At 37.7% G+C, this 10,767-nt stretch overlaps 1 protein-coding gene across 1 annotated transcript in view; it reads left to right on the plus strand.

The window, feature by feature from the left end:
- The window catches only part of GPATCH2 (G-patch domain containing 2), a 123,941-nt gene extending 119,644 nt beyond the window's left edge, over positions 1 to 4,297 (plus strand). Inside the window, exon 10 of the mRNA XM_033055022.1 lies at positions 609 to 4,297. Coding sequence (XP_032910913.1) covers positions 609 to 778 — 170 coding nt within the window. The 3' untranslated portion in view covers positions 779 to 4,297. The remainder of the gene's footprint in view (positions 1 to 608) is intronic.
- The last annotated feature ends 6,470 nt before the right edge of the window (positions 4,298 to 10,767 follow it).

The following is a 10,767-nucleotide window of genomic DNA, read 5'->3' on the forward strand; positions in this document are numbered from 1 at the left end:
AAGAGAGTGTAAACAGCACTTAGTGAAATTGAAAACACCCATAGTAACCTTGGACTTATCAAATCTCACAATGTTCAATAAAAGAGAAACTGAGTAAAGGTATAGCTGAATTTCAGAGTGGTTGACCACCTGTCTAAACTGTTTCTGTAACAGCTACAATTGTTTAATCAGAATTATTTATTGAGTTTTCTTGAAGGAGATTGGTGATAAATATTACTAAGAACAGTCTTGTTACTATAAAGTGTCTCTTCTTAGTGGCTACATAGAAATTCATGGACTCTTGACAATGTACTGCTAGACATCTGCAGGTGATGTATATTCTTTGAGGCTGATGTGAATGAAATCCACCATATTGGTATATTATATGACAATATTTGTCATATGTAAAAATGGAATGAATCTTCAAAAGCATTAAGAATAAAAGCATAGACTGTATTATTTGGAATCATATGCAGTCAAGAGGTCAACATGTGCAAAGACAGCCTGTTCTAGAAACCTGTTAGATGAATTAGGCAAATAAGAAGGTTTAAAGCTTTGCGGGAGATTATCCTGCTCTTCTCCACATGGCAGGCAGTGCTGATTAATGCTGTGTGTTTCTTTAATCTCAGGGTTTGTAGGTGAAAACACCCAACCAATCCCAGAAAACAACATTGGGAACAGAATGCTTCAGAGTATGGGCTGGACCCCAGGCACGGGCCTCGGACCAGACGGCAAAGGGATAGCAGAGCCCATACGAGCCATCCAGAGACCCAAAGGACTTGGACTCGGATTTAGCTGACAGAGATAAAAATAAAAAGCTCAGAATAAATTGAAAAAGGAAAAAAGAAAGAAAAATGAAAAAATGGCAAACATATTATTTGTTGTGATCGGCAAATCCAGTTTTTCTTCTCTCAAAGATGGCTGAAGTCAACAAGCTTCACACGAGCTCCACCAGCTGCAAGGTACAGCAGTGACAGAACTGGCATTTGAGTCTGACTTCATGATGGTGCTAAAATGTACAAAAACTTCTACTTTTTTATTTTCTGTGGTCTTAAGGTTTGTATTAAGCATAAAATTCAGTATACTCACATTTTTTTGTAAAAGCTTCTGACACAGCAGGTTTTAGTATATAGGCAATTTTTTTTTTGTAAGTATAATTTCATCTCAAGAGCCTTGATAAGATTTGTTGAAGAAAATGGAACTTTTTACAGCTATTGTGGCTTCCCTCTTTTCAGGCAAAGTTTCCCAACCTGGTATTTATAGTGTTTAACAGTTTTGAGTATAAGCTGTCATTATGGCTATAAGACATACATGTTTCCCAATGGAAGGTGATATGGTATGCAATTTTGTCTAAGAGCATGAAAAACAGCTTTGTTGTCATAGGGATGCCATTCCAACACCATTTTCTGGCAATGTGTTACTGTCTTCCACGTTCAAGCTGAAAAGTAATGCTTTTATACTTGTTTTTACATTTACAAAATTATCTTTCCTCAGCAAATATTTTACAAAGTTAAAGTTTATTTTGTCTTTGGCTTTCCCTTCATATTAATAATCTTCAGTGTTGGCACATTTAAGAATAATTTGAGTTTGAAACAGGAAATTGTATTTTAGGGATGACTGTGTTTCAGTGTTTTTTCTGGGGTTGGGCTCATTTTAAACAATGCAGTGTTCAACATGGTGTTAACATTTGGTTTGTGACTGCTGTTGCCAGTGAGCCACAACCTCTAAGGATCATGAACAGAAAAAAGGGGAAGGAGAAGCAGGATTAGGATGGAGGGAAAGAAGGAAAAAGATACTTTGATGGCATCTCACAAATCTAAGCTAGCAATTTAAAATCAAGAGGGATCATTAAGTGTTTTAATCAGTATCCTAATGTATCTAATGTCAGCAGAAGCAATTTCATTAAGCACCAACCAATCAAGCTCCTAGGGTACTTATTAGTCTGCAGGATAAAACAAATTCCACTTTAAAATTAAATGATAGGGCTGAAGGAAACTGTTTTACAGATGCACTGAGGAGAAAATCCTGCCCCTCTCACCACCCATGTCTGTACTAGCTGGCAATATTTACCCTCACTGCAGAGGGAATAGGATTTGATTCTCCAATCTTTTTTTCTTCAAGAGGAGGCTCTCCCTTCCACAGCTCCCAAACTGCAGAGACAAGTACTTAGTTCCAGATGCTTGCAAAGATATTTCTTTAGGATAAAAAGAGCACAGCTTTGCTCATGCGACTGTGAAATATAATGATTAACTTTAAGACATGTTTTTATTACTTTCCTTTTTCTCTCAGCTTTACCCATTTTTCCAGGAAAATAGTAGCAGGAAGTGGAATACCAGCAGCATTATAGCATTAAATTTGCTTAAAAGAAATGTTCATACTTTCCAGTGTGATTACTGTCATTTTGGGGACGTTGTTTCACCATACCACCATAGTGTAGAGATTACAGGTTAGTTAGTACCTGGTGTTGTTTTTATGATAGTTGAATGCATATGTTCTCTGAGTTTCAGGAAGACTGTTTATTGCTGTTTAAATGCTTGATATGATTGTGTGGTTTAACTTTTTAAAATTATAAGATATTTTAAACAGAAATGAGATTTATACAGCAAAACATATACTTTTTATTTTAAGGTTTGAGGGCGTGGCATAATGTGAGTTTGCCACTTCAAATATCTCTTGCACAACTGAACTTGTTTAAATACATTCCATATCCAAAGAATTTCAAGGCCACATACATTGCAAAGGGCCAAGAGCCTGGAATTCTGCAGCTGGCAAAGGTGCCCACTTGTGTGTTATTCCAAATAATGTATTTCTGTGGCCTGCACCTGTTCTGTCAGTGCCATGTGCTCCTGAGACGAAGTGAACTCTGACAACCTCTTTGTTTTCTACACTGCAATCAGAAATCCCTTAAAATCATTTTCAATGTGTGAATTACAAAAGTGAATCTTTTAAGATCTGTTTGTTGGAACTCTGTCTGCAAAACTGGGAAAGAATTCTCAGTCTGTTAAAATTCCACTGTTTTGCTTTAGTTCCAACACCTGCATGTCTTGGAATGGAAGTATGACACCTCTAACACTTCTTTGAAGTATTTCTGTGCGATTTATCATAGAAGTAGTTTCTCAAGAAGTAAGTCTAGAGCTCCAAAAGTACTTGAAAGTGTTTCCTGTTTTTAAAAGTTAAGAGGGAAATAATGGATACATGTTGAGGGAAAACATCTTTAGCTCGTTCAACTTTTTCATGCATTCCTACAGGTGCAGTGAAGCAGCCAGCCTAGTAGTCAGTCATAATGGAAGAACTATGTAATCAGATTGAAAATCTTACCATTTTTCATTTTAAATCAGCCTTTTAGTGAGAATCTATTAGACATTAAGATTTGTTAAACTGGTTTTAATATAGATGCACTTTGTTTTCCCCAGGTGTTATCAATAGATGCCACAGCTGACAGTACACTTCATCTGTTAGAAGCTGTAGAACAAAGTGATTTATTAAAATATTTTAATGTAGTGTTTTGAGATATTTTTTGTGCAGTAAAATTCCCATTCTGACTCCCATTGTGATTTCATTTTCATTTTTCCATATCTCACAGGAGTGGTTTTAAAGATACTCCAGTAGTGTGATTTCGCATGGTTTAAGCTATTGTTAAGAAAACAAAAATTACTTATAGGTTTTTTCTCTTTTTTTAAGCCATTGCAATGTTATTTGGCTTCAAAACAGGTGAAAATACTTGGATTTACTGTTTGTTTTCTTTAGATCTTTCCTATGTCTAACCTGCAATCATACTATGATACCTGCTGTAAAGCTGGCACACATTATTTTAAAATACATATACAGTTTTTTTCGGATAATAATTCTTTATGCCTGTGACACTGAAGTTTTTTGTCTACATAAATAAATATGGGATCATCTTGTATCTAAAAGCTGTCATCCATCACATGCCAGATTCTTTCCATTTAAGTATTTGAATCAGTAGCTCAGCTGTTACCATAATATTCTTCCTCTGAAGAATGTTTAGTGAAGAGACGTTGCCTATTATCAGCACTGCGTTTTGCTACATGTTCCATGTGTCTCAAAGTTCTGTGAATTGAGCCATTAACTGTTAATAAAAGAAACCCATGAGCAGTGTCTTATTTCTAAATAAATATTTGTCGAAGTCAGAGAAGCATTATCAGTATGCTTGTTTTAACCAGTTTGTCTCTGCATTTGTCTTTCTGCAATTAGGTCAATAATGGGTGTAGAACAGCAGTAAATAGCTAAATAATATGTATAGAATGCTTTGCTTTAACAACACAAATGCAAGATGAAATAAAATTAATAGACTCAATTCTTCATGGGCTTTGTATGTTCTTTTCTTCAAACTGTCCTATTCAGTAGTGTTGTTATTGCACAGGTGAGTACAAAAACATGCTGTTTCTGGGAATATAATTAAAGTGGCTAATATTGTATACCAAGCAAATGCATACTGTGCTAAGCCATTACACTGCCTTTTATGTACCTTTTTACTAGCACTTCTTTCCTAGGTTATTATTATCCTGCTGAAGAGCTTACACCACAATGTCAGGAAATGCCTCGTTTAAGATGTTTGCAGTACTTTTGTTATCATATTCTTCTAAGACTTCCAAATACAAGTTCCCTTCACTCGTTAGGTATGTGTATACTTTGATAACTGTGACAGGGTCTTGTGCTTTCTCTTCAAACAGTTCTTCAGAATTGCTCCTCCAAGGAAAACTCACACAACCTTTGTTTTGTTTTCCCTCTCCCCACGCTCCCAGGGCACTTTCAGTAAAGGCATTTCAGAAATGGGAATCCCTCCCCTCTTAATTGAGAAACTTTCTAATTAGACTTCATCTCTAGTAGAGTTTTCAGGAGTGTGGGGTAGCTGCAAAAGGGCTAGCACACATTTACTTACAACTGAGCACACTAAGTTGTTTGGGCTTCTTATGATTCTCTTTTGTCCTACAACAAAACAGATTGCAGGAGCTTTTCTGACCAAGTTGCTTGTATTTGGATATTCAATCATTAAGTAAAAGGGTGAAATATCACTGAGATTATGTAGGCTTGATCACCACCACCAATGAGAACTGTTTTTTAACAAGTATGAAAAGTGGTTAAATTAATATGAGGTATTTCGTCTATAGAAAGTTGTCATTTTGGCCTGTTTATAACATTGTTATGATGAATTTAAGTATTGGTGAGTTTGACTTCTGAAACTGTAAATATAAGTCATTAGCCTATGAGGGGCATATGTGTTACTGTAATACACTTACACTGATTAAATACATGAGATTATTGAAATATCATTCAGAGTATTTCATCATAGGTATGCTTATGTCAGTTGTGCCTTGTCCATAGTGTTGTCTTTCCTCCTTAATAGTTGTCTGTTTTTCTGAAAAACTGCAGCACTGTGTATGTTTTTAGGTGATAATATCCAGTGTTTTCTCTCTTGAAGTGTAATCTCTTCTATGAGCCCGGTGATGCCACTCAAGATTTTCTGTTGTTTCTACTATTCTACAGAAGTTGCTTTTCCAGCCCCTTTCTAGACCAGTTTCCTGAAAGGTCGCCTGTTGCCTTCATCAGTAAGAGATTTTGACACTGAGAACTTGGAATTTCTTCATGTTGGCCAAGTTGTGTTGATCCCTCTCCTTCCTGTGGCCCCAAGTCAGTGAGAGATTTGTAATACTTGGTGCACGTATCTGCCATTGGCTTCAAGATATGAAGTACTACTTAAGTCTAAAAATAAACAGCATGGCAGACTGAGGCTGTGACTTTCTTCCTTGTAAAAGATACAAGTCCTAAATTTTCCATGGCATCAGAGTTCCCTCAGATCCCAGCTACCTGTTTGCAGGATTGTGCTGGCTCATCTTCAGCACTGAGCTCTTGTAGAGCTGCTGTTTGACTGCTGTAATGTACAGGTTAGCTAGTGGTTAGTGTCAGTCTGTCTGTCCTTGCAGTACCCATGGCAATACATCTCCAGTGTGGGGAGTCAAGCTACCATGTCAGCCTGGAATATCTTGATTTTGCACAGTTCAAAATAAGTCATGGCAAACCACTCATGTATGATTGTCAGTTTAGTATTCGGGAGGTGATTCTGTAGATGTGATGGGGTCTTTTTTCTCAATTCAAAAAGGATGAAACAGGAAAGTAAGAGTTGCAGATAATAGAAGGGAACAAAAATCACTTCTGAAGCTGTGATACAGTGAGAAGTTGGAAATTTCTTAAATTTGGGGGCAGATTAGTAAGGGAAGTCATACATCAAATATGCACAAAAAGAAAACTTAGGTGTTCCAAGTAATATTTTCTTTAATTTACAAATAAGGTATCAGTGTTTGGCAAAGTAGGCTCAACATTTTGACCCACCACTGAAGAATACTGGAGGTTTTAATGCCTAAGGTAAGTTAAATTTCTCATGCATCTACTACTTTGAATACTACAAACTTTCTCTGTGAGTCAGTTTATTCTACACGTCTCCACACTCAAACTTTATCCATCTTCTTCTCAAGCTGCTTTATTTTTAGGGCTGGACCTCAGATTGCTCCCTGGATGCATTGCTCTATTCCCATGAGCTTTGTTTTCTCTTTTAATGTGTGATATTTTTTTTTAATTTGCTTCTTTGGAAGTTGCCTATAATGTCGTTTCAACTTACAATCCTACAAGGTAGATTTGAGAAGTTCAAGGAGATTCTTTGAACAATCAGCACAAATGCGTTCTTGTTTTTCCTCCTATAAAATGTTTCTACATTTTTTGATGTCTTTGAAGACCTCTGCTGCTGTTCACCATTGCTTTCTCTCTTGCACAAACTTAGTTGTTTTCTTACAGAACACTGTGGTGGAGGGCACAGGAATTTTTGCATTTGCAAGTGTACAGATTTTGAATTTTGTGCCTTTAGTTTCAAGTCCTCAGAACTAAATTTGAATTCCACATGTTGCTTTATTTTTTTCAAAAGTTCCAGGTAAGCTAGATGTTCTGTCTGTTGTGAGGAAAGTGGAGTGTTTATCTAAAATTTTCTGGATACCAGACTCTCAATAAATGTGGTGCTGGTCCTCACACTTCCCCTAGTATCAAATAGGATCTGCAACATGAACCATACATATGTAAATACAAGATGCAGAAAACTGTTGAATGAGAATGCCAGTGATACTCAGTATGTTAATTTGGATTAAAGTCAAATAGTTCCACTGTCTGGAAGAACAGTTTACAGATTTATTTTTTATGTGCCCTGATATACCTTATTACTGAAATAAGAGGTTTTGAGAGTGAACAAGTAATGATTTTAAGGGTTTTCCTAATGTGATGTAAATAATAAGTAACACAATTACTTAGTTGCCTTTATACTCACTGTAGTGTGTAAGCTGATTTATTTTTGCCTTCTTTTGTCAGTGAGCATGTGAATTACAGTTCTTACTAACTGAATTTAGGCAATTTCTGTCCATTACCCATGAAGATAGGTCAGCTGCTAAACAGCTCTTGCCCAGGAACTTTATAGAAAAGAGATCCGGACAGGAATGATGCACTGGCAAAAGTGTTGGAATAGAGATCACCTTTCCACCTCTATGTTCTACCTACCTGCAGTTTTCCCAGTAAGCATAGGGTCTTCCTTAGTAAAGGTTCATGGTGAAATGGTGTAGGAAATCAGACCTGCAACCTGGAGTCTCAGGATTCGATACTGTTTTACTGTTATTGCTGACATTAGAAGTATTCCTCCCACAGCTGGGTTCCCTCATAAACATCAGGGCAGTGAATGGACACCACTCCAGGAGAGCTGCCGGTAGAGGCTCTTTGCACTGGGTACAGTGCCTCGGGTGCTGACTTCTCCTGGGCTTGCCTTTAATAGAATAAACCTGAATTTGCACTATGGTCAACCAAATCTGTGACTTCAGAGGAAAAATATCTGCTCCTTAGAATCAAGGTATTCTCATATGAGATCTACATCCATATTCATCAAAAAAGTAAAACTTTTTTGTGTCAGATGGCATTTATTCAGAAAAATCTAGTGGTTTGTGGAATTTTCTAATAAACTGCAACCAAGACACAGTGTAGTCCGTGGGTTAGTCGGAAGCTAAATTATCCTAGTTTTCAGTTCTGGGTTACCAGTCCTTCTCCATAGGCTCAGACACAGTCTCCCTTCTGGAAAATGGAAGAACCTGGAAGCCTTGACAGTTTGAGGCCCCTGAAACCTTCCAGCTTCAAGCCCTGCAGAGAAGGTCTCCCAAAGTCTCTCCAAACTCGAATGCTCCCCACCACAGAGCAAAGAACTGGAAAACCTGAAATAATCTGGCTTTTGCAGTTCTAGTGTGGGTCAATCGTTGGAGGCTGCCCTGACAGCAGTTTCCATGCTTCCAGCTCAGGAGGATGTGTTTTGGGAGGCTGGGGAGGCAGGGATGGCCAGGATTCCTGCTGGGAAGCTGCAGACTGGGCAGGTCTAGCGGCTCCAAGTACGCAGCAAGCAGCACCACCTCAATGAAGTGTGTTTTGGACAACACTTTCTTGCTCCTCAGTTTCTTTTGGAATTATTGGAGTATCCAGTGAAGAACAGCACCCAAGGCAACTTTCACTTCAGATTTAAAGAGGGGTCAGCAGGTCTCTGTGTCTGAGAGCATTCTGAGTTAGGAGTAATGTCCTGGTAAATTAATGGGAAGTTCAGGTTTGGACTTCCCAGAACGGTCAAATGTGGTGATCATGGAGCTTGTAGCCACTGCTTTGGGGTTTTGTTCCAGGCACAGGCTGCCATTTCATCAGCCATCTAAGAGGTTCATGCATTTCAATGCAGGAGTGGTTATAGATGCACATTTTTAGGCAGTGGTTTGAGAAAGAAATGACTACAAGACTTAATTATCCTGGCACATGACAAAAAGGGTACAATGTCATAGCAAGTGAAGTATTCTGTAATGATTTTTATCACCATCCAGGATAGTGGACCTTTGAATATTTTTGACCAGAACCTATCCCTTTTGCTGTCTTTGGACCTGGTGAATCAAAAAAAGCAAAACTAAAAAAAATAAATAAATAAAATTTAAATGGGGTTTACTGTTTAATTGAGAAAATTATTTGCCTGCCAAAGAAACACACATGCATGCGTGGAGGTGCAGATCTGCAAAGAACAATGTCATACCCAAAATAATGGAAACAATGGTTAAATACTGGGCCATTTGGTACGTGGCCACCCCGTGAACCTCATAGAAGTGTGACAAAACCTCTGGTCCTGCTGAGCCTGCCTTACTTAAAGGGGATGTGTTGCTTCCACAAAAGTCGATAAATCTGCAATGTATTGTTTCATATTCTGTCTCTATGTAAACCTAACCAGGTTTTTTAGTTGTCTTCTTCCTAATCAGTGGTAAAGTGCATTTAATAGCTCACTTAAGGTGTCATCCATTACTATGAGTTACTGTTAGAACTAATTAATAGAGCTGAAATTATTTTGTAATGAGAAATTGAAGTATTGCAGTGTTGAAAAAAAAATTACCATTCATAGCTAATTAATGTTTAACAATGCAAATAAGCTGATAATTATTTTTCAAGCCATAGAAAAATTCTGTGACATTTTATATACTACCTTTGTGATCTTAATTGTTTCTGAAAAATACCTTTAGAGATAAATAGTCTGAAGAAATTTCCCAGATAAAAGGCATATTCTGAAGTGCACAATGAATGAAAGCTCTCCTTTTGTTCATGTGGGTCTGCATTCAGCAGCTATTTCTCCTTATAAATACTGATGAAGTGAAGGAAAAATAAAGGGTTCCAAAGTCAGGTGGAAGAAGAAATTATTTGGGGTCTTGAAGCAAACTTCCTGGCTGCTCCAAATCAACCATTCTTCTGTTTGGCTGCTGTAGATACCATAAATGTGGCACTGGTTGCTGAGATCTTTTGGATCCTTCACAAGAGAAGATGAACACAAGTAAGAAGTGAACACCAAATTCTCAACTGTTTTTAGGTCATGTATGTGTTAAAGGAATGCAGAAACAAAACAGAAAACTGAGTCTGACCTTGTATGGCGTGTGGCGAGATCACAGTCCCCCAGAAATCGAGATGTTCCCAAATTTCATCACTTGATGAAATGCATCATCAAGTAGCAACTTCAAAGGTAACACTGAATTGTCAGTGTCCTTTCAGGTGCCTAGCCTGGTGCCACAGGCATCACCTGCTGATCAGGCAAGAGCCACTGCAAGTGCAGGTGACTAAGGCACCATTAAAATCTGTTCTGCGGTGGCACAAGTGGCCACTCTTGTCACTGTTGATCTTGATAAATGAATATACTCTTGACAAATATAAATATACCCTTACTGTGCCCTGATTTTTATCCTAACTTTGTGAACTAAATAGTATTTTAGTATGTCAGTTTAATGCAGCAAAACTTTATTTTTATCACAAGTTTTCCTGAAATTGTTCAGGTTTTGGTGGTGGGTTTTCTTGAGTCAACTGGCAATAAATACTATTTTATTTAACAGATAATATATAATCAGCTGACAAGTGAATCACAGAGGCTCCTGATTGTGTCTTACTAAACACACACATCATACACCTGTTGTTTCTAAGTGTGTCCCAATTTCTCTTCAGCAAGATGGTATCACCAGCTGCCAAGGGTGTGGTCTATACTCTTGCCAATTTTTCACCTTTTTCTCCATACATTAGAGTCGTCTTCTGCCTTCAAGTTGTCAATTTGCATAAATCATCCCGACACCCTTCACACTGCCACAGAAGTGCATTCCTTGACAGTTCTTAAAATTTCCAGCAAAACACCAGGTGATTTTTTCATCCTACTCTCAGATGCTTGTTCTTCCCCCACTGTGAACCTTTTCT

This window comes from Catharus ustulatus, chromosome 3 (genome assembly GCF_009819885.2).
Source record: "Catharus ustulatus isolate bCatUst1 chromosome 3, bCatUst1.pri.v2, whole genome shotgun sequence".
NCBI classification, from domain to species: domain Eukaryota; kingdom Metazoa; phylum Chordata; class Aves; order Passeriformes; family Turdidae; genus Catharus; species Catharus ustulatus.